Raw genomic sequence first — 24,441 nt, forward strand, 5'->3', positions numbered from 1 at the left:
GTCATGTTGCACTCGCATGGATTGTCATTGTAATAAAAGTTATAGTATCAATTCTTCTAGCATCCAGAGGTTCTGGACTCCATACTTGGTACTTCTAGCGTCCAGAGGTTCGGGACGGCTCATGATCATCAATGATGCCACCAGAAGCTATCCTCCTACAACTTGTACTTGGTACTTAACCGAAAAGAAGCTCTAAATGCTTTCAAAGTCCTTGTGGCTGGCATTGATAATGCATGCAATATATTTTGAGGGACTGGTAGGACAACAATACAGTTGAAAAAAAAAAAAAAAAAAAAAGAGAGAAAAAAAAAAAGATAGGGCTGATAACTCTTTGAGTTTCATGCTCCATGATTAATAATCTCTTAAGGCAAAATTCATACTCAAATATGTAAAAATGTATTAGTAGCGATGATTCTAATATATCCAAATTTTGTTAGGGTTTTTAATGGATCTAAATATTTTAGAATTTTTTTGATAAAAGTAAGAGCTTATATATATATAAACTATTTGAATGAGGTAATTTTTGTAAATTTTATAATCCAATAAAACCTATAAAATGGTGATGGTAAACAAACTTGACTTAAGGAACCCAACCTAAGTAGTATTCTTGTTTTCAATAACCTAGGCTTTTATCTTTGTTTTCAACGACGCATTAAGAGATGTAGGGTTACCTACTATGCCAATTCTGCTAAACCCATATTCTGTTACAAGGCATGTGAAGTTTTTTTTATTATTATTATTATTATTTTATCTACTCATGTCAAAAGTAGAACAATATCAAGAAACCAACTCAAGAGTTGTCATTTGATTGTAATGTTGTAAATTCAATTTGTCAAATCACAAACCTAAAACATAAAACCTAATCCTAAGCGATCCCATATTACACGGCACCGACCAAAATGGGCAAAAATCCATTAGATTATAATTATATTGTACGCAAAAACTAATTCAAGATTAAGGCGTAGAGGTCCTCCTTTATATCAAATTCTTCACATTTGTGCAGGCCGGTTGCTTGCATAGCCTTGGCTGCTTGGATAACTTTGGTACCCATCTCTAACTTCTCCCATGGGCCATGAGAGATTTTTGGCCCGGGTTATTTCCTCGATTGTTGCTCCATTGGCAACCGCAGATATCTATCTCCTTCACTGTCGGCGGAAAACCCTCTTTCTTTACAAGCATAGAACAGGCAAGCAGCCATTGTGGCATTCAATTTCCTTCCCTTACGAACTTTTTGTTCTCTCACCTTCTTGATTCTTTTTAGTGTCCACAAGGCCTAACCTATCAACCATGCTAGCAACGCTTTTGAAAATATGGCAATAACCGCACCAAGATCACCACCACCACACAGCAGCAAAGGGTTCGAGGGGCTTGGCTCTTCGTCACCGGAGATAATAGGCAAAAAGATTTAGCACTCCTCAAGAACCAGTCCACATTCGGTGCCTCGTGATCCAACACAACAGGTTGCAGCACTTTGCACAATTCCTATCTGCCATTATCACTCGTCATTGAGTCTTTGAGAGAGAGAATCCGAATTAGAGTAATTCTGCTTAATCCATACTAGAATAATTCTAAATATTCAATTTTCATCTCTGTTTTATACAATTGGATGCAGTCTTTCTTCAACATTTATCAAGAATAAACCTAAATTCTACTTACCTCTACTCTTCATACTCATTTCACAATGGTTGACCTAAACTGACTTTTTTATGTGGATTATTCTTGTTTGATGTACCAACAAGAGAGGAACAGCTATAATTTTTTGGTCAAGCATGTAGGAACAAATATTGGTGATATTTAGGACCACAGCACAGAATTATCATTAAGCACAAAGTCCAAGAAGATATTGGAGGAAAGTCCATGGAGCAATGGACAATCCGTGGGGCTAAGTACGTTCAGGCCCCACTTGGCACGGGGCAAAAAGTGCAACCCCACGTAAGGAAAGAGAAGGAAGGGATGAGAGAGTCTACACACTCCCACCAATGCTTGTCAGCAAACATCTTATGTGGACAGCCACCTGTCCACCAACCATATATTTTCCTCGTATGGATAACAAACCCCACAGGTATTTTTTTATCTTTAATTATTTAATATTTGATTTGATTCTTCTACTACTTTGGAAAGGATCGAAGGGGGCCTTTCTTTCTCACATCACTTTCCCAATCATGAGGGGATCAGATTACTGATACACACACAGTAGGGTGGACAAAAAAGTGTTCGTTATTAAGAGGATCACAAAATCCATCTGACGTGTCATGCTGCTTTCAGTCAATTTTTGAGAGTGAAAGAGACAATCAAGTACTAAGAGAAGAATCCTTCCAACCAAAAGAATACACGCTTTTGTGTCACATTCACTCACATACAATAAAAGCAATTTCTTGTCTTTTACTCAATCACAATATAAATACTTTTTGTTTTTTTTTTTTTTTTTGCTGACATTGAGGGACAGAATCAATGTTTGAAACTTGTACTTTTCAAAGAAAACAAATGCTTGTAAAGTTGTCATAGAAGCTTCTGCATCTTTTTCAGAGATCTTTTGCTCCCCCAATAAAAATGCAAGGTAAAACAACATGGACATGTGACTAGGACAAAGAGATCTATAATGAAATGCATAGTCAAAGAAGCTTTTAAAAATTCCCCATGTCTGTTGAGGGGGACTCTCCACTCCAGTGAGAAGCACCAAAAATAAATTTGATAATAGAATTACAACCACTTTTACCTTTCTAAATATTTTATCGCCTACTCATTACTTGCTCTTCAAGATGCCAACTCCCTTGTCTACCAGCTCAATGCAGAACCAACCTGAAAAGGGTGGAAAAAGTAGGGGAAAAGAAAAACTACAAAACCATGGCTACCAGATATGCCTATAAATTATGTATATTTGTAACAACCTGAAACTAGAGAAATCCATACCAACGATCCTCTTGCTATTTGAAAAGATTACTTAGGGCATTACCTATTCTCCTTGGAAATTCATCAAAATATACAAGAAATAATATGTACTTTCTCAAAAATGACAATGATTAACCTCAGTTCAAGTTTGAACAAGCGGCCTTTGTCACTTGGGGTTGACTTGCTTTGTATTCCATCAATAAATCCTCTTCTTTCATGATACCAGTATGTATGTTGATGAAAGAGATCATAGGCGGAATATGGGCAATGGCATGGAATGTATGGCATAGATGAAAGGAGGATTTCAGTTGGGAAGGGGATCATTCAGTTGATGATCACAGTGGAAGACATTGTACTCCCTCCGGTAGATTCCTAGGTATTGGATGTGCAATGACATATCTCTGGGGAAAGGGTTTTGGTGCAGGGGCAGCAGGATTAGATGATGATGAGGTTCCGGAGGAATCTGCTGGCCGAACATGGAATTTTGCAAACCGGTTGATGACAGAAAACTTTTCCAATTCCTGGCACTCCACTCTTATGTCTAAAATTGATGCTGCCTTGTCCAATCTGCATCATCAAATAAAACATGTTAAAACATGATTTCTTTTTCTTTTTCTTTTAAAGTAGCTAACAGCATTTTTTGTTTTCTTATTTTTGCTTCTCGGTTTTCACTTTTTTCCAGTGATTGTGTATAAATCCCGTGGGAGTAGAGTAAGCTGCAGATCTTCTGGCATGTGTATAAGATTGTGATTGCTTATAAACTTGAAACTGGGTTTGCAATATCCTCATAACAAAGAATTGCGATTCCATTGTTACCGAGTGTCAAAATGAGTTCATTAATGGCAAACCTTGTTTCATACCTTAGTAAGTCATCTTCTAGCTTCTTTGCTCTACTGCTCAAGTCATCCACAACTTCTGAAAAGAACTGGTCATCAATGCCCTCAAAAGATTTGAGCTTCTCTGAAATCCTGAACATATTTTCAGACAGAAGTTATCTTTCCAGAGAGATGTTTTCATTTTATACTTTAGTAATATTCTCTACAAAACAAATTCATGCAATGATTATCCACTTGAGAGCTTAATATATATATATATTTCGTGATACCTTTCTTTTTTGCCTTTAATTTTGCATGAAGAACGTTAAACTCGCCCCCTTTATAAAACTTTCTAAGAATTGAAAGAGAAGCATAAAAAATCCAGAAGAGCTACACTTACAAGTCACTGTTGATCAGTGGTACACGTGACAAACCATTTCTCGTGCAAGAGGTCAGGCTACATGCATCTCCTAGTGATAATTTAGTAACAAAGTATGTCAGAGTATCAAATTGTGAAGCAGCCTTTGCCGAGAGAATGGACACCGGTGCAGGGCAAAGCAATTGCTGCATAAGCTGTGTTGTCAAGATAAGCCTTTTCTTTGATCGAAGCATTGGTGGCCTATCTTCAATCAATTCAGCCTCATCTTCCACCTGCCATTGAAAATGATAACATTACAACCGCTGTCGATACCTAGAAATAAGACAATAACTAAGGATGACTAAATTTTGATATATGACACGTGAGTTGGAGCAAACCTTCTCAATCAGTCGGTTTGTGGCTTGTGCCCAGTCATGTTCTGCAACACTGCAAAAGCAAATGCACTCTTAAATATTTACAAAATGAACGGAGAAGTGACCAGTGATTGCAATATAAAACTGATAAAAAAAAAAATAAGGTACGAAAGTTGGAACTATTATCTTGTATTTACTATAAATATGAAGTGAAACTGTTAATGCTCAATCTGTCGAGAAGATCAATAAATTAAGAACATAGGAATTTTCTTACACAATTTGTTCCCCTTCGTTCCATCTTCAAAGCAACAGAACATAGCATAAAAGGAAACAAAGCAGTAATTTATCAAACAAAAGGGCTATAACGGCAAGCACCTGATATTTTGAACCCTCTGAGAATCTTGCATAACTTCTTTGTGCCATGGTAGAAGATCAAATGTTTCAATTTTGCGCTTCTTTGGTCTCACAACATCCAAGCATTGATCATTCTCATCTAAAGGCCACAAACAAGGGGCTGAAAAGGGTTCATCAGCTCTGAAGGTGGCATAGCTTGGTGAAACTCTGCCACTCTGACTAGCATCAGCAGCATCTATACCTTCCACAGAAGAAAAATCATTCAAGTTCTGGGAAGGCTTCCCAAAAGAAATCTGCCCTGCAGCAGGCTTTGCAAGCATTGCATCATAGGTTGGTGGCATCTGCCCATTTCTCAGAGCCTCATACTGTTTAAACCAGTGGGGTGCCATTTGAAGATTAACCCGGGAATGTTCTCCATGATTAGATACCACATTACTGGTAGTAGGTTGACTTGGATCATTTTGACCAGATTTGACCATTTCTTGAGAATGTCTATCTAGGAGAGAAGGCTGTGGAGAAGCTTTCAAGCCAGAATCTTCTCTTGCTTCTGTAAAGAAACTTTGCCTTTTGGTATCCCCAGATGATAATGAGTTGAGCTGGGATGCCGAAATCAGTCCAGTATCCAGTTGATTTCTGAATCTGGAATTATATTCATATATTAACCGTGATCCATCCATAGCAGTTACATGCTCAAGATCTGAAACTCTCCTACTTGGATTGGCATCCGTATTCTTCATTGCCTGCACTTGGTGCAGTAGGGAGTAATTCGGATGGAAAACATAGGACGGTTTTGAAGAATGGCCAATGGATCCAAGATTTCTTTCAGGGGCAACAGGGGCATTGTTGTGTTCATGGTGCATCCCATCAAGGTCCTGTTGGTGTGAATGAGCCAACAATGAGCCAGAGGCAAATCTACTAGTCTGTGAAGCATCAAGTATCTCAGATGATATTTGCAGCTGGGAGCTCTCTTTCTTGGGCTGATCTGCCTCATATTGAAATCCTTGTGAATTCATAGAACATGCGCCGAATACTGATGATCCATATCCAACTTTCCGGGAATTTTGATCATTTAGCCTGGGTGAAGCCTGTGAAGTTTCCACACTATCTGTTGATGGGTCCACAGAGGGAACCTTACAAGGTTCCAGACCAGAAAGACGTTGCTGAAGTGGTACATTTGTCCATACATTGTGCAGTCTCGATGAAAATGCACCCTGCTGATGCATGCCTGACATAACAGGAGGCTTCAAGACTGGCTTAGCCTCCAAAACTTCAAATTGTTGACCAGAAGTGTTAAAATGTGACATTTCTTGTGTTCCAAGTTGATTCCTTATATATGGAGGACTAGATGTAAAAGCTGCAACAGAGCTTCCAGGCATATATATAGATGAGGGGATGCTTGTCTGTCCTGAACTACTAAATTTATTCTCCCAATTTGATCTTTGAGATGATTCATGAGATGGCAGCAGAGACTGAACAGATGGGGAAGCTAACCAGGTCTGGTTTTTCTCTCCTGACTCAGAATTGGCTTGCTTTAAATTTTGATTGCTTGCTACTTCTGGCAAATCCTGAGATGAGATGAAAGGGTTCATGTTCGACAGCCGTTGCGATGGAGGAGCTAATTTCAACGTAAAACCTTGAGAAGCAGCAGGGTGATTGTATGATTGACTAACGGATGCTGGAGTTTCTGCCTCAGGCACCAATGAATTACACCCTCTAGAGCCAAAATGAGGTATACTGCTATTCTCCCTTGATTGATCAACCTTATGAAGAAGCTCAAGCATATTTTCACTGCCATGAGACATTATAGAATAATTTGAGACACATAATAGCAGCAAATTGCTAAGGAATTATAGTAACCAATAGGACTAAAGAATGAGCAGAGGAGAACGAAAGCCAGTACAATGTATAAGCAAGGAACGAAATCAGTGTGAGATAATATCAGTTGGCATAACAATTATTACATATCAACCCACATTTCCGAACCATCATTATTTTATAATCAACTACCTTGTTGGAGCAGTAACATTTGAGTGATGAGGACCAACTGATCTGTGAAAGGTACTAGATGTACCAAGATCACCTCTAGAAGGCACCTCTGAGGCTTTTGAGTTAACTTGAAAATCAGGTAAGGGCCCCTGTAACTGAAGACAAATTACATCATCAGGAAAGGGAAATTGAAAGATACAATCAATGGAAATGTCGTCCATGCATATAGAAGACAAATATTCACCTTATCCAAGTTCACGGCACTGCTAGAAACATTATCAATTAATTTGAGCTTCCCTAAATGTTCTTGCTCTTGTCCACTTGATCCTTTGGAGCCATAATTGTCATAAGAGTTGTCTTTTTGGTAGCAAGTCTGCTGCATTTCATATGTTACGCCTGCTCCCACTTGATAATTATGTGAAACATGAGAACCATTACCCATTTGAAGCTGGTTTTTTCCCATGTTCTGGTTTTCCTTGTTCCTAGATATATCAACATGCTTCAAGTAATCAAGCTGATTACTATGTTGGACTTGTTGACTGGTATTCCAAGATGCCTTCGAAGGGCTTGAATTTGGCACAGCAGCAAAGTTAAATATTTGCGAATTTTCTCTGTTGGGCAGAGTACTATCCGTGCCAGAGTGTACTTGCTCCAATCCTCCAGTTGATCTAGAAAAAGAACTTCCCCCGCGATTACTATTAGCCTCCCACAGAAAATAATCAGAATCCCTAATCTTGTATGTAGCTTCATTGTTGTCACCTGTCCAAAAATTATTCAGTGTTCTCATTATTATGAATGCCACAAATAGCAGCACTAAAATTATGTGTTCAGGACAAATTGTTCCTACCTTTTGGTTCACTGTAGGGTCGGCTAACATTGTTACTTGAGGCTATTCTCCGCTGATGGGCATCACTCTCTGGGTGCTCAAAAATCTGACCAGCCCATGCACCGTCCAATTGCATAAGTGGTTGAATGGGTTGGCTTCCTTCAGTGGACGGCTTTTGTTTAGGGCTGCAATCTAAACTCTCACCAGTGTTTTGGGGAGACTTGTGAATTGATTCGTGAGAGTCATCCTGGTGCAGAGCGCCTCTCTGCTCGATAGAGAATTGGATGCCTGGCTGCTGAAAGCCAGGGAAGCTAGAGCTCACACTAGAATCATTAAACACAGGAAAAGGTTTTGAACTTAAGCAGGAGGTACTGAGTAGGTTGTTATCAAGCCAACTTGATTGTTGCTTTTCACTATCCATAACATTTGAAGGCTGATTATCAGTTGAGAGTTCTGTATTTTGGAAAGTCAAGCCACTCCACTCCTCCTGTAGCCCAGTATCACTGCTAGAAGCTTCTGCTACAGCAGACTGCATAAGAGCACTCCAGCTTCCACTTTGAGTAGAAGGAAATGCATTTGAATAATCTGTATGTTCCAATGCAGTCCCAAAGCCTCCAGTGCCAATGTCAGTGCGTCTGCCAAGAGGAGCATCCCAGATGTCATCATCCATATTGTACAAAATCTTCTCTTCCATTGGATCCAGGGGAACCAAACCCTGAGGAGGGCCAAGTTGCATATTTGTTTGCTGCAAGCTTCCAGGCCAACCAGCTTGCTCTTGCCTTCCATTAGATTCCGTTGGTGATGCATTTTTTGGATGAGTATTCCCCAGCTGGAGGTTCCCTGAGATGACTGCACTATTCAACCCCTGAACAGGAACCTGTCCGAACACATTGTTTCTCTGAAATCTTTGTTTGGACATGAAAGCTCCTTGGGGGAAGCAAACCTGCTCTGGAGAAACGGTAACCTGATCACCTACAAAAGGGCTACTGAAGCCCGTTGACTGCGTAATAGGCTTCTGTGCTTGACCACTAGCCTTAGTCAACAAATTGGTAGAATCGTGAGACATCCCTTGAAGATAAGAATATTGACTCAAACTACCTCTTGCACTTGCAATAGGCGTACCATATAAGGATGAATCAAGCTGCTGAGAAGCCAGACCCATGGAACGCAAAGCCTGGCCCTGATCTTGTGAAAATAGTCCTCTGTTATTAGATAGACCTTGCGCAGCAGGAGATGTACCTCGCTGCATCCAGTTCATAAACATAGGTGATGCATCATTAACAGGTGTTCCATTTATTACAGGTGAAATCTGAGCCCCAGTAGCCTGTTTAGTCACTGCAGAAATCTGGTTTGAAGAATTCTGTTGCCTTAAGTCACCAAAGTGCTGAAGTTGTTGCTGCCTCTGAAGTTCTTGCAGCTGCTTGAACATTATGTGCTGCTGCAGCAACTGCATATCATTGTACCCAGACTGCTGCATTAGGTGAGTATGTTGAGTATCTGGTTGTTGGCCCCCCACAAGCTGCTGCTTCCCTCCAACAAAGTCGAAGTCAATGGAAGCTTCAGTAATTTCCGACCTTTCTGAATTTGTCGTTAGGGTGGGACTATCTCCGGATGCATTTTCTTGCTGTGATATAAGGAAAGAGAGGCCTCTAGAAGTTAAATTATGTGGATCATGAGCTGCATTTTCACCCAAAAACTCTGACTGACTTTTCCTTGCCTGGAATTTCTGGCGTCCAAGCATACATTCATTTGAATTCAGCTGTTGCTCTCTGGACAAACTGTTGGAAAAGTCAGGTCTTGGAGTAAATTGTGTATAGTTTTGGTTGAACAACACATTCAAAGATCCATCACCGTGTCCTTTCACAGAATCTGCAAACATCAAGAGAAATACAGTTTGTTCTTTAAAGACCATGAAGTGGCTGTTTCAAATTACTATAAGTAAATTTTGACTCAAATACCTAATTGTTGCAAGTTGCAGTTTTTCAGATTGAAACCCAAAGCTTCCCCAGTCTGCCTTTGTTTTCCAACCCACTGATTGTAGTTGAGAACTGGCCAATTGCTATCCACAGCTTGAGATTGATGCTGAACTTGGGAAGAATTCTCTAGCTCATGTAAGTTGTGGATCCTATCTTCAAATTCGTTACCAGGCATTAAAAATACAGCCACCAAGACTTGCTCAGCTACTTGTTTTTGTGGAAAGCAGTTTAGCCCATATATAACAGCATCATGGATCAAACCACCTCATACAAACAATCCTACAGTAGGGTACATATGTTAGACTTAATTCAAAAGGAGTATCATATGTTTACTCAAAAAATGAAACTTCAAATTGGAAATATTCTTGAATCTGTCAAAACGTTACCCTGCACAAGAATGCCACAGTTGATAAAGGAGAGAGACGTGACATAGTGCAGGGTAATTGCTAAAAGAGATGGTAGCATGTTTTAAACTGCTCCTAACAAAGATTATATAAATACAAATTTATTGTTATTTTTACTTTTATGATAATTATTAAAAGTATGAAAAGAGGCATACATAGAAACAAACAACACGTGAAGCAAATGCTTGTATAAAGTAGTATCACACTACTTCCACAATGCCAGATGTATAATTTTTAAATTTTAAACCAAGTTTCTTTCATTCAATTCAGCATACGATACAGATGCAACACATTATAGAAGCCACACCACAAATATCGGCCAATTATTGTCTACAAAAACAAGAATAAAAAATTCCATTCAAGTCCAAACATCAAATGTGCTCCACTTGATTCCCAATAACAAGTAATCTAGATGAAAAAACAAAAACCCAGAAAGTTCGAAACTCCCATCACTTCCTCTGCAAGTTCTTAGTAACCAAGTAGAACCATAAAATTCAAATTTATGCTCTTGGATTGTTACATTCCTGACCCACTAACAACATCTTAATTTTACTCACAAATATTACCATACTCGCATGAGCAACTACAAAGTGAAAAATGAGAACCACCAGAAAAAGAAAGGAAGGAGAAGAAAAACCACGAAGGAAACCATGGACCATCACCAAAAGGCAAAGTAGGCAAAATTTAAGCTAATGTGAGCTCTCTGAGGCCAATATAACATATCAGCAACAAATAAATTGCACTCAGATACTACTTTCTAGGCTTAAAGCCATAATTCAAGCATACACAGCACCAAACACTTTAACTCAAAACCCTAAAAAAGAAACCCCAACAAGTTCTCCACCAAAGAGACACTGTGACCCCAATTCTTAAAATAACACAAACAAATTAACCATGCACAAACATTTCCAAGCTAATTCAACAAAATTGAAAGCAAAAAAGCACAAAATTATGAAGTTAATTACAGTTTTTTCACGCTAGCTGAGCAACAAACAAGCTGGGAAGTGAAATTACTGGAAGGCTCAGAAGGCTGAGCAAGTGGAGGAGGTGCACTTGGAGCTCAAGAGTGTGATCTGAGCTCAGAGAATTAGGGTTCTTCAACGGCGTCGTTTGCTAAAGGGTCCTTTTCAGTAGCTGATGAAAGAGCCGTGGTTTTGTTAGGCTTAATTTACAGTGCTATAAGCTCCTAAACGACGACGTTAATGGCAGCCTCCCCGAGCTCTCTCTCTCTCTCTCTCTCTTAAAGACTTGCAGAAGAGTGACAAAGTTTGGATTTTCGGACCAGAGCCGAAGATAAAGCGATCGAAACGGTGACGACTAAAAAAATTTACTCCATTTTTCAACCAAAAAAACGCCGCTCTAGGCTCGGTACCGGGCCTAAGGTTCGTTGTCAGGCTCGAAATCCGAAGCCGAGCTAGGGATGAGAAATATTTCTGTGTTTCTCGAATGCATGTACGTAATGGGATTTCAACGATTTAGTACGATATTTAGAAGATCAACGGTAGAGATTTGAGGCGAACGTACGCTTTGGTTGTTGTGGTATCCGTGTTCGGAGGTTCGCGGAGAAAAAGCGGAATGGAATATGCGGATACCACGCGCTTTTGGATACGCGTGGGCGTGGTGCACTTTATTTTTCAGGCACTTTGGGAGCTTTGTAATTTTCTTTTCTTTTTTTCTTCTTCTTCCTTTTTTTTTTTTTTTTTTGTAAATTTCATTGTTGAGATTGTTTACAATTGTTTTGGATTTTAATGTGATTTATTTTTCCCGCCGCCAGGTTAAGCAAATCAAGTTGATTGATGAGATAAATGGTGGGGGTTAAGGCCTAAGGGAAGGATTTTGGGCCTCGATTCATGATAAGCCCACTTGTCACACAAAACTTTTCAGGCCCATAAGAGAATGCCACATAAATGTAAACAGGTGACAGAGTAACATGAATTAGGTGGAATAGCATCATCATCATTTCAAATTCTTTTTAATTTTTTATTTAGTGCATTTTAAAGGGTAATGCATTTAGTATACTACCATTATTAAAGTTTTTAGACAATACTACCCTTCAAAATACACTAAATAAAAGAAATGAAAAAAATTTGAAATAAAGAAGATAATTTTCCCGAATTAGGTGGGTAAAGCTGAGCATCAACTTAAATTAGCATAATTCAAACTCAAATTTTAGGTTATACAATCAAGATGAAATGCCCGTTGTACCGAGTCCCATACAAATTCCTTAATACGATTCAAACCCGATACACAATATTTGAGATTAATAATTTTTGACTCGATTCACAAACTCAACATCTACATAACACAAAATTAGCAGAATAAAATTAAAATCATATATATATATATATATATATATAACAAGGTGACACACGCTGACGTTGCAAGATACTCTCGATAAGGAGACGTTGACTCCAGTCTCTTCAGAGAGTGACAGAGAGAGCACATGATCTTAAGATTTGAGTAGGTGAAACATTGACTAGAAGGCCTATCAGCAAGCCCTTTTGCTTTTTTGAGAGCATACCAATTTTTTTTATAGCAGAGAGCAGCTGTACAAGTTCTCCTGATTTTTCTTTTCAGAGACTCAAGTTATTGGATAGTGAGCATGCATACGTTGCCCAATAGAGATTAAAATAATAGTGATTCCTCCCAAAGTACTGTCACATTGTACAAATACCAAAAGTTTGGCATTTTAAATGTTTATTTATTAAAATAATTGTGAGATTTGGGTTTTGAATGGGGGTTGGGAATCTCTCTTAACAAGAACAAGATGATCAAGACTTCTTTCTTTCTCCTTGTTTTTATATGGGTTGCAAATGAAGACAGCTTAAATGCATTAAAGGATAATCTCTTAAATAGAATTATGGAATTATATTTAGAGCTTTGGCTTGCAGTAATGCAGATACTCCATGGCTGTCAGCAGAAGATTAAAAAAAAAAAAAAAAAAAGATTTCCAAATGAAGGAAATGGAGGGGTCAGATGAAAGGCTAGCTAGGGTGTCCTACATGATTGATTGTGATAGTTGCATGTAAGATGAGATGGAGAACCCGAGAAGACATGAAGTCACATAGGGTTTCTGGTCAATGAAGCCTGGCTACAAAATTTAATGCCCCTTTGTGAATCTTTCTTGCATGCAAGCATTGCTGACAGACCATTCACCAGCCGTCATAGGTACCGAGTTAGGAAAAAGACACATTTTTCATTAATTTTGTTATGTTTCACTAGTGTTTTTTAAAGGTGTTTTTTTCTTCATAATAAATCAGTTCAGAATTAGGAGTTTTATTTGTAATAATTATGAATCATTCTAATTAAGGATCGGATTAAGAGCCCTTATTTGATTTTTCTTTAGAATTTCTTAGTAAGATTGGACTTTAGGCTAATTTTCACCCACCCAATCAGAGACGGATTTAGGGGGGACTGGGGCAGCCCTGGTCCCCCCAAATTACAAGAAAAAAAAATTAGGCAAACAAAAAACAAATAAGCTAAAAAAATAATAATTTAAAATATTTTTTACTAATTGATCCCTCTCAAAAAAAAATTTTAATCCTGAGTCTCCCCTAAATTTAAAGCTGGCTCCGTCCTTGCACCCAATTCATGTTTCTCTGTTGGCATTCTCTTATGGGCCAGAAAAGTTTTGTGTGAGACAAGTCGGCTTTTCATGAACCCAAGCCCAACATCCTCCCTCCCCTTAGGCCAGAAAAGTTTTTAATAGGGTGCACTAAAATGAAAGAAAAAAGTCCACTTACCATTCAATTGACTTTGAGCCTATTCAAAGAGCCAGAGACCGATGGAAAAGGCTGGTGGGGAGAATTAGGGTTGACAATTTTGACAAGATCCACGAATCCAATACGAAGTTAACATGTATTGGGTTTGAACTTATCGGGTTTGGGTCTTAATCGGGTCTACCCGATTAAGACACGATTAAATTCGTGTCTGGCAGGTTGACCCACCAACCACATTTAATAAATGGGTCAGCCAGGTCTCGGGTGACCCGCCATACCCATTTATTTTTTATTTTTTTTTTAAAAAAAAAACCTATGTCTATGTGGGTCTATATATTAAAACATTATATTTTAGAACTTTTTGTTGAAGAATGCAGCTACTTGTACGGTTATGATAAATTTAACTAGTCCTTTGGCCCAAAATATCCTTTTATTAAATTATTTTTTCCAATTTTGATTAAGGGTTTTTTTAAAAGGGTCGGGTCATGTAGGGTTGTATTACCTATTTAACGCAAGAGTCGTGTCAAATCGTGTTTATCCAATATGACCCGGTTATACTAAACGGGTTAAGCGGGTTGTGTTGGATTACTTGGATATTTTTCTTGTTATAATCGTGTCAGACTCCTGGGTAGTGTTCGTGTCTAGGGTAATCGGGTTGCGGGTCTTAACGAATCATAATCGTGTCTACCCGATTATCCGTTTTGCCAGCCCTAGGGAAGAGGTTGTAATTCTTGTTTAGATTGTTGTCTTTATGATTCATTACGCCACGTCAATATTTTTATAGTTTCCATTGTATTTTGCCTGAAAAAAACTAAATTCAAAAGGCCTCTTGATGCATTGCAGAATAATAAGTCGCAAAGCCAACAAACACAAGAATCACAACTCTTCTCAAAACTTTAAAAAAAAAAAAAGGAAAAAAAATAAAAAAAATAAAAAATTTGAAGCAAAACTAGAAAAATACTACCAATATTAGAAGTCATGACCCTTTGAATCTTTCGCTTCTCGCTTCTTGAGACATGCATTATATATATATATATATATATATATATATAAAAGTTTTATTCATTTCCTGATCTATTATTACCCACGGGTGAGGAAATTGATCAACTAGCAATTAGTAGAAAGAGCTGGCATCTCTATTCCTTGATCCATTTGATGAAGTTGTTGAAATTCTTTGAAGACTGGCCACCTTCTGCCCTACTTTTCAATATGATTTCTTTAATCTCTTGCGCTCTTGCTCTTATAGTTTCATTGCTAAGCAGTTGCTCCACCTTCTTCGTCACTTCTTCCCGCAATACGATGCCGTTTTCAGCGAGGTCTAAACCCAGTCCAACCTTCCACTCATCACAAATATAGCTCTTGTCAAGGAATTGGTCAACGAATTGAGGCCAGCACAAAAAAGGCACGCCATTGCTTATACCTACTAAGAATATAAATTAAATTATTCAATTCATTTATTTTTATTAATTTAATTTTTTTTTAGATAAATAGTAAATTAATATGGTATTAGAACAAAGTATTCAGTTCAAATCCTATCGTTTCAACTTTTTTGTAATCATACTTTCATAGTTTAAAATTTTGCAGTATTTAGTCGCCAAATTTAAAACTTTGCATGGTTATCCGTCCGTTAGAATTTTTTGTTGAATCCTAACTAAGGACATGAAAATTCTCTAAATATCCTTATTTGTAATTTTTTTTTTTAAAAAAAAAATAATTATTATTATTTAACTAGGATAATTTTTTTAAAAAAAAAATTTTAAGAGTATAAGGGGCATTTTACTCTTTTACAATCGGATTTAACCTCAAATCAAACTGTACGACATTGCAAAGCTTTACGGTAGAGATGACATTGTAAAGCTTTAAACTTGGCAACCCAACATTGCAAATTTTTAAACTTTAAGTATATATAATCGAAAGAATTTTGAATCATAATGAGAATATATAAGTAAAATTTTACGCCCACAACGTAAGGAATTGTATTATAATATAAATTAACTAATTAAATTAATGTCTTTTATAAACTTAAGCTTTTAAAATAAATGAAAATTGTTAAATTGAAAATACCTTCTGTGACAGAATTCCAGCCGCAGTGGCTAAGAAAACAAGCAACGGCGGGGTGAGCTAAGACCTTCGTTTGAGGTGCCCAATCGACAATCTTCGTAGAAGCTCCTTGAGATTCGTCTGGAAATGCATTCTTGGCCCTGTCGATGTTTCTTTGATCCACCACCCAAAGGAAAGGCCTATTGATGAGCTTAAGTCCAAGAGCCAGTTCTTGGAATTGGATAGCGTCCAAAGCTGCGTAGCTACCGAAGGAAATATAAACGACCGAGCGAGTTGCTTGTTGATCGAGCCAGTTGAGGCAAGACGAGTCTTCTCGCCGGAATTGCCCAGCTTGGTCGTTTTCCAGCAGCGGACCAATGGGCAGGAGATTCGGAAACAGAGCAAATGTTGCAGGCTCAAGCTCGTAAGCTGTGTTACAAAGCGACCAATCTGCTACTTTGCAAGCTTCCGTGTTTCGCGCGATGTAATGAAATAAATTCTTCTGGGCGGTCGGGTCGGGTATCGCGGCCCATGGAAGATTTATCGTTTCGCAGGCCGGAAGGCCCGGCGACAGATGAATCAGCTCTACTTTTCCGGTTGGGAATCCTTTGCAAGGCGAAAGAAATTAAAGACATATTATCATGAAAAATAAATCATATATATTTCAGAATTTAGCAAATATTTACCATCATCGTCTAGAATCCCATCATCAATTAGCGTTGGGACGCTCAATAGCAAGGCGGAAGAAGCGGCGGCGGTAGACCAATAGATGGCGGCTCTAATTCCCATCTTTTTGGCGACTTCCACAGCCCAACCCATCGACCCATCGGCCAGAATACATGTAATGTTGTTGTTATCGTCGGCGCCGTTTGATGCATCAATACCTCGTATGAGCTCCTCGAGCCTTGCTGGCATGGTGCGTCCAGTGTCTTCCCCAGATCGTTTCTTTCAATATCGTCGCTTTCCAAGCCATCTGGGATAGACACGAGATTGATGTTCGAATCCACGAGGCTGGCCTCGTCGCCGTCGGGCATTGCACTCACCACACGCTTGTGAATGATCTCCGTGTTTACATATGTGATTTTGAGGCCATGTTTTGCCATTTCTCGAGAGAAACGCAGAAGGGAGTTCACGTGGCCTTGCGCCGGAAATGGTAGCACCAGAACATGGTCGATGCCGGCGGCCATGTCTCTCGTTTGGTTGAGCTTTTTGGATTCCTTGTGAATATTTATAGGGTTGTCATAACAGAGTAATTCAAATGGTTGCAACTAACAAACAGAGAGATTAAACTAACGGACAAATTAATACTCAAATTAAGTCTTGAACTCTTTAATTATTTCATCAATTATGGAATTTCAAGTCTTAGTAAAAGCTGTAAAAAGCAGTAATACTTCTGGCAGTACTTTTAGACCCTTAAGAGCATGTTTGGTATTGAGATTGAAAAATAGAGCTTTTAAATAAATAAATAAATAAATATATATATATATATATATATATATATATATAACTGCTTTAATTGCAGCAGTTACTTTTTTTTTCAAGCGAATTTTTTAAGTGTTAATCGAATTTTTAAGCCTCTCAAACGCACAACCAAGCAGACCTTTAAAAGCTATATTTTTCAAACACATTCTCAAACATGTTTTTAGAGTACTACAATTTTTTTTTAAACTTATATGACGGTCCATAATTGATAAAATTATTAGGACAAAAAAAAAAAAAGAATTTCCCTTGTATTGCTTAGAGGGGAAAAAAAAAAATTGCAGCTGGAAAGGGGCTAGTTTGTGGCGATGGCATCTATCTTGCTAGTCAATAATCTTGGTAACTACCATTGGCCCATGAAAAAATATGTCTAGATGTTGACCGTATTGTTATAATCTATATGGTTAGACAGGTTTATAAGAATCGGGCCAATTGGTAAAGAACGAAGGGGGTACTACAATCTTATGACAAAAGCAATGACGTTTAGATGAGATTAGAATATTACAAGCAAAGCAGTAAACGAAAATGACTTCAATAATAATACAAAGTATTTCAAAGACAAAATTTGTCTCTTTCCATCTTTCTTTATCAATTCTTTATAAAATGTGCCACCTAACAAATAAATTAGTCATCTCAATACATTATACAATGTCTTGGAGGATGTATAAGTTTATACCTTGTTATATATGCTTGCTTTTCATAATAATATGCTCAAAATGATGTTTTTCCCTGGGAATTATAGATAAATAAATGTATTAATAGAAAGAAACATAAAGACAACCGCACACAGTCAAGGCAACCATATTAAAATAGCAATATTGAGTCAGCAATGAGCACTCCATAGAAGTGACATGAGCTTGAGTGTCCAAAACAAATGTAAATATCACATGAATCTGCAAAGAAAAAGAAAGAAAGAAAGAAAGAAAGAAGGAGAATGGGCAATCCACATGTTCTGGTTGTGCCATATCCAGCACAAGGCCATATAATTCCTCTGCTGGAGCTATCACAGTGCTTAGTCCAGCATGGCTTCAAGATAACATTTGTAAATACAGAGTTTTATCACAACCAAATCATGAATGGAAATGCAATGAAGGATAAAACAGGGAATCAAATCCATCTGGTTTCCATTTCTGATGGGTTAGAGACCTTGGAGGACAGAAAAAAGCCAGGGAAGTTGTCAGAGGCAGTCTTGAAGGTTTTGCCTGAGAAGCTAGAAGAGCTCATCGAGCAGATTAATGGGTCCAATGGTGAAGAGATCACTTGTATCCTCGCTGATCAGAGTATTGGATGGGCCCTAGAAATTGCACAGAAGAAGGGAATCCGACGAGCTGCCTTCTGCCCTGCAGCAGCAGCACTGTTGGTCTTAGGATTTAGCATCCCAAAGTTGATTGAAGATGGAATTATTGCTGATGATGGTGAGTCCTCTATCACTTCTATTTGCTTGTTCTTGCAGCATATAATAGAACATGCATACAGATTTTACTTCAAACTCACCCTTCTAAAAGTTACCCCATTTTGGTGCCTACACGTGAAGGAACGTTAAAGTAGTTATTAAATTTACTCATTCTTCCAACTTTTGAGATAAGTGGTAATTTAAATTTCGTCAAATACAAATGATTATTTGAAACCATGTTAATGATAGGTCATTTGATACTAAATTTCAATGGAAATTCTCTGCTCAGGAACTCCAATGAAAAAACAGATCATTCATCTCTCACCAGCAATGCCTGCCATGAGCACAGAAACCTTGGTTTGGACCTGCGTTGGCAACTTGACCATGCAGAAAAATATTTTCGAGCTTTTGGTAAGAAACAACAAGTCTGTGAAAGCGACTGAGTGGCTGCTATGTAACTCAACTTATGACCTTGAGCCTGCAGCATTTGCCTTGGCTCCAAATATTCTACCTATAGGTCCACTTTTGGCAAGCAACCAGCCAGGAGAGTCATCATCAGTAGGAAAATTCTTGCCAGAGGACTCAACTTGTTTGAAATGGCTGGATCAACAGCCACCAGGCTCAGTGATATATGTTGCATTCGGAAGTTTCACAATTTTTGCCCCAACCCAGTTCCAAGAATTGGCCTTGGGGCTGGAACTCTGCAACAGACCATTCTTGTGGGTAGTGCGGCCAGCTGACATCACAGATGGGAAAAGCAATGGCTACCCAAGAGAATTTCATGACAGAGTAGCCGCTAGTGGGCGGATGGTGGGATGGGCGGCGCAGCAGAAGATTCTGAGCCATCCGTCAGTTGCTTGCTTCATAAGCCACTGTGGTTGGAACTCCACCATGGAAGGTGTAAGCAGCGGGATCCCATTCTTGTGCTGGCCTTATTTTGCCGACCAGTTCCTAAACCAGAGCTATATCTGTGATGTTTGGGAGGTTGGGTTGCGTTTAGAACGAGATGAAAGTGGCGTCATATCACGAGGAGAAATTGAAAGTAAGGTGGAGCAAATTCTGAGCAATGAAAAATTGAAAGAAAGGGCTTTGGATCTCAAGAATATAGTCAAGACTAGTATCAAAGAAGGCGGTGGCTCTCACAATAATTTGAAGAATTTCGTTGAATGGATGAAAGCATAGAAAAGTTCATCCTGCGATTTTCAGACTTAAAACAATTTGTGCATAGTTTTTTTTATCTTTCTTTTCTTGAGATTTTGCCTGAAATCATATATCTTAAAAAGAGAGAGGAAAGCAAGAAAGCAAACATCAATAAGGAAGACTTGCCTATTGATATAATATCATTAAGTAGTAAAAATGTTTTTTCACTGTTGCAAAATGCCTATGATTTCGATTATGTTACAAGCAATGGGCAATTTTTTAGGCTCCGTAGTAAAATATTTGGTTTGTGCCGAAAGTCAGCGACCATACTCAACAACGTTTGACATCTAATAAAAATGACCGGCAACTTTTGATGATGGTTGTGGTTAGCAAAAGAGTTGGAATGATTCCTGCAATGTTCATGGGCGATGGCGGTGGCTTTCGGTAAACTCCGACAAGTTCACCCTATAGAAATGGTTAATTTAATCATTTATTCTAATACTCACTTTTAATTAGAATATTTAATTGAAATGAGGGGTAATTAACAAAAGCAAAGTTCGAACTCAAAAGTTATTTTATTTATATTTTAATACTCATCCTCACGTGTTGGCTCAAACTCCCTCTTAATTAGTGAGACCCAACATGTAAAAATTTAATTGAAATGAGAGGTGAATGACGAAAATTTTCTAGAGACCTCTAATATCAAATTAAATCACTGCCCTGTCCCCAAAGCATAAGGAAGGAAGTTGTTTCTGTTCGGTTAAACCGTAACGACGTGGGTGAAGTTGGAAATCGTTGGAGTGGTATTATGTTGCTGTGTTGTGGGTAGGTTTGTCGGTGGTGTGGGTTGCGGGCGAGACAGAGGGGGAAGAAGTGCAAGCCATCGGGTGAAGATCACTTGTTCGACGAAATGCTTCAAGAGGCCGCTGTTGCGGGTGAGGTTCAAGCTGTTGCTGGTGAGGTTCAAGCTGTTGCTGGTGAGGTTAGGAGAAATATGAGGTTAGGAGAAGATATTGTGAACATTTGGTGATCTTGATCAGCTTGTTTCCTTGTAGGGAAGATCCTGTGAGTCATTGGTGATCTTGAGCTGGTTTATTTCAGGGTGTCTCCCTAATTGAAAGAATAGAAATAAACCAAATGATGGGTCAAATCTGATATTCAGCTACCTAATGTCATTCAAATATTAGGCACATCTGAATGTACCAACTCGATATGAGACTTCATTTATTGCATCAAATGGACTTATTGTACAGAAGCCAAGCTCATGGCACTGTAAGCCACAAAGCTAAAATCAGAAATCCTAAGGACATCGTACATAGTTCTCTTAGAATTGATGCTAAAATTAAAGCAAACATAAGAAACAACAATGAGAAATAAAACTTAAGCTAATGAACAAGAGAGAGCTAAGAGCCACAAAAAATGAACAAAAAAATAGCAATCAAGCCAATATTAAAACGAGAAAAGATAAAGAAAAAGCTGAAGAGAAAAAAACAGTGGCAGATCGTCATCTTCCCTTTGAGACCCAATAAACATCAACGCCCATTAAGACAACCCTAAAAGCCAATCATTTCCAAGAGATCACCAAAAGCCATGAGATCAAGTCGATAAAAATGGCAATCAAGTCGGTATTAAAAAGAGAGAAGATAAACAAAATAGCCAAAGAGAAAAAAACAGTGGCAAATTGTCGTCTTTGAGACATCAATTCCCATTAAGACAACCCCAAAAGCCAAACATTTCCAAGAGAGCACCAAAATCCATGAGATCAAGTCGATGAGAAAAAAAACAAAGATAAGGAAAGTTCTAAAGAGAAAAAAATAAAACAAGACGTCAAGCATTGGCTCCTCAGCCACACCTCCCATGAAAGATCCCTATAAATATGACATGAATTTGGTTTTGAAAATGTATATCGATGTTAGAGTTGAATCTGGAAAGAGTGAAAGAAAGAGAATAAAAATGGGAAATCCAAATATTTTAATTATGCCTTATCCAGCACAAGGCCATGTACTCCCACTGATGGAGTTCTCGCAACGATTAATCAAACAAGGCTTCATAGTCACGTTTGTGAACACAGAGTATAATCACAAGAGGGTTGTGAATGCATTGGCAGAAAAGAATTATTTAGGAGATCAAATTCATCTTGTTTCAATCCCAGATGGGTTGGATCCATGGGAGGACAGAACTGATCTAGGGAAGCTATCTGAAGCAATCTTCCGGGTGATGCCTGGAAAGCTGGAGGAGCTCATAGAAGACATAAACAGTTCGGAAGATGATCACATCACTTGCGTCATTACTGATTATAGCATGGGGTGGGCTCTGGAAGTGGCAGAGAAGATGAAAATCCCCAGAGCTGCCTTCTGGCCTGCTTCAGGTGCAACAATGGCCTCGATCTTTGACATCCCGAGGCTGATTGACACTGGACTCATCAACAGTACTGATGGTAAGATATCCTGCCCCCTACTTTGATCATTCAGCACCAACAAATTAAAATAGGTTTTGCTGCAAATTCATGCTTTGAAATGAATAAAGTGCTGTTAGAAGTACAGAAAGGAAGAGGAATTAATCAGGATACATACACTTAAATAAGGATGTTTTTCTACTTCGGATATCTTACAATAAATAAAAAAATTTGCGCTAAAATGATGTTCCGTTTTCCTTTTTCTTTCCCTGTTTTTTGCAGGAACTGCAATAAAAAACCTGATGATCCACTTGGCACCAGACATGCCCACGATGAGCTCAACAACGCTTCTGTGGAGCTGCGTCGGTGACTTAACCACCCAGAAAATTATCTTCGAAGTGATTGTTAAAAACACCACTATCTGAAATCTGCTGACTGGCTGATCTGCAACTCGTCTTTTGACCTCGAGCCAGCAGCATTCAGCGTGGCTCCAGAGATGATACCAATAGGCCCACTTTTGGCAAGCAACTGGGGCCAGAATTCAGCAGGCCACTTCTGGCAGGAAGACATAACTTGCTTAGAATGGCTCGACCAGCAGCCACTGCGCTCAGTCGTTTATGTTGCATTTGGCAGCTTTACAGTTATTGACGAGACCCAATTCCAGGAATTGGCTCTAGGCCTTGAACTATCAAACAGGCCTTTCCTATGGGTTGTGAGACCAGACATCACCCAAGGAGCAAGTGATGCCTGTCCAGCAGGATTCCTAGAAAGAGTAGCCGGTCGGGGAAAGTTGGTTGGGTGGGCACCCCAACAGAAAGTTCTCGGCCATCCTTCCATTGCTTGCTTCTTGAGCCATTGCGGTTGGAACTCAACAATAGAGGGTGTAAGCAATGGGGTCCCTTTCCTGTGCTGGCCTTACTTTGCTGACCAGCTATAATGAGAGCTACATTTGTGATGTTTGGAAGATTGGGTTGAAGTTTAACAGAGACGAAAGGGGGATTGTTAGGCAAGGAGAGATCAAGAAAAAGGTAGATAAACTGCTTGGTGATGAAAACTTCAAATCAAGGGCTTTGGATCTCCAGCAATTGGTTTCAAACAATGTCAAAGAAGGTGGCTGCTCTGACAAAAATCTCAACAACTTCGTTGAATGGCTTAAGGCATAGGCTTTTGCTTCTTCTTCTTCTTTCCCTTATGTTTTTACCTTTCCTCTTTGTATTGTTCTTCCATTATACATATATATTGGAAAGACAGCCATGAAAATACAGCCAACATTGAGGGGCAATTATCAAGCAAGCTAGCTAGGACTTAATGCTAGCTTAATAAGAGAATAATAATGCTATACTGCAATAAACAAACTATATTTTGTTGATAAAAGTCTTAGGTGTCAAGAGGCTATAAGCCTTTAACTACTGTTTATTTAATCGTAGTCACTCACTTAAGAACTTGTGGCCTTTTGCCATCTAAAACTTTTATGGACAAAAAAAAAATCTTTTTATTGTACTATACCATGTCTCTTAAGAAAATGACTCCTACGACGACAAGATGGCATGCTTTACCACCTATGAGACATGAGGTGGACAATGAATTAGACTACCTACTTCAACAAGGAAGTATCTCAAACAAAGACTTCTTTTCCACATTTTCCTATTAGACAGTCAAATCTTGCCCCAAAAATCTTCACAAAAGGGATAGCACGTTTGAGTGCAAGGAATTACACAAATTCTGTGGGCTCTTGAAGTCACCCAACCATCCCAACAAAGACTTATTTTTTATTGTTTGTGTCAACATAACATCAGATCAGGATTTTTTAAAGTTATGCATCTAATCATGTATATAATGTCAATAAATAATATGATATTATATACCGTTAAATATACTAATTTTAAATCTTTTTAAAATTGAAATATCATAATTTAACACTTAGATCCTTCATTTGATTTTGTACAAGTTTCTAATATACGAGTTGGAAAACAAAAAAAAATAATGGTTTATATATATATATATATATATATATAAGTGAATATGTTAAAATTTTTAAAGGGTTCCAATTTACACTTGATTGTTTTTATAATTTTATAATTTTAATTTACAGAATAAATTATTTATAAGTTTTATGTAAATTATTATTTTTGATAAAAGAGAGAGAGAGAAAGAGAGTTTAAATAATTTATTTCATTAAATTATTATTATAAAGGAAATGTTAGGCTTAAAAAATATATATAATCCAAAAGAATATGAAAAAACATAAAGGTAAAAAGAGCACATGCATGGTACCCTTTGTGGCCGCTAATCC

The 24,441-nt window shown here is 38.2% G+C and overlaps 2 protein-coding genes and 2 pseudogenes across 3 annotated transcripts; 2 read left to right on the forward strand and 2 right to left on the reverse strand.

Moving 5' to 3' along the window:
• Positions 1-2,595: 2,595 nt before the first annotated feature.
• Positions 2,596-11,305, reverse strand: LOC132180444 (uncharacterized). Of its 2 annotated transcripts, none has more exons than XM_059593267.1 (10): positions 10,997-11,305; positions 9,561-9,857; positions 7,624-9,471; positions 7,021-7,535; positions 6,798-6,931; positions 4,812-6,578; positions 4,461-4,509; positions 4,105-4,355; positions 3,750-3,857; positions 2,596-3,456 (listed from the first exon to the last, which is right to left on the reverse strand). In XM_059593267.1, exons 2-10 carry the CDS (start codon positions 9,751-9,753, stop codon positions 3,225-3,227), a joined length of 5,097 nt encoding a protein of 1,698 aa, XP_059449250.1. In that variant the 5' UTR covers positions 9,754-9,857; positions 10,997-11,305; the 3' UTR covers positions 2,596-3,224. The 2 variants fall into 2 exon arrangements, with proteins under 2 accessions (XP_059449250.1, XP_059449251.1); XM_059593268.1 differs by having other exon boundaries at positions 10,948-11,305.
• A 3,532-nt stretch (positions 11,306-14,837) lies between these two features.
• Positions 14,838-16,928, reverse strand: LOC132182150 (UDP-glycosyltransferase 83A1-like; annotated as a pseudogene).
• A 1,226-nt stretch (positions 16,929-18,154) lies between these two features.
• LOC132180445 (UDP-glycosyltransferase 83A1-like) lies at positions 18,155-19,795 on the forward strand. Its single transcript, XM_059593269.1, has 2 exons — positions 18,155-18,635; positions 18,903-19,795. Exons 1-2 carry the CDS (start codon positions 18,155-18,157, stop codon positions 19,793-19,795), a joined length of 1,374 nt encoding a protein of 457 aa, XP_059449252.1.
• A 1,911-nt stretch (positions 19,796-21,706) lies between these two features.
• On the forward strand, positions 21,707-23,402 carry LOC132182990 (UDP-glycosyltransferase 83A1-like; annotated as a pseudogene).
• Positions 23,403-24,441: the final 1,039 nt, after the last annotated feature.

The sequence above is a fragment of the Corylus avellana genome, chromosome ca5 (assembly GCF_901000735.1).
Source record: "Corylus avellana chromosome ca5, CavTom2PMs-1.0".
NCBI lineage: Eukaryota > Viridiplantae > Streptophyta > Magnoliopsida > Fagales > Betulaceae > Corylus > Corylus avellana.

Coding starts and splice junctions, on each gene's coding strand:
- LOC132180444 (XM_059593267.1), bottom strand. CDS start 9,753: ATGCCTGGTAACGAATTTGAAGATAGGATCCACAACTTACATGAGCTA. Junction 9,472..9,560: donor CTGCAACTTGCAACAATTAG/GTATTTGAGTCA, acceptor TGATGTTTGCAG/ATTCTGTGAAAGGACACGGT. Junction 6,932..7,020: donor GTGCCGTGAACTTGGATAAG/GTGAATATTTGT, acceptor ATTTGTCTTCAG/TTACAGGGGCCCTTACCTGA.
- LOC132180445 (XM_059593269.1), top strand. CDS start 18,155: ATGGGCAATCCACATGTTCTGGTTGTGCCATATCCAGCACAAGGCCAT. Junction 18,636..18,902: donor TGGAATTATTGCTGATGATG/GTGAGTCCTCTA, acceptor TTCTCTGCTCAG/GAACTCCAATGAAAAAACAG.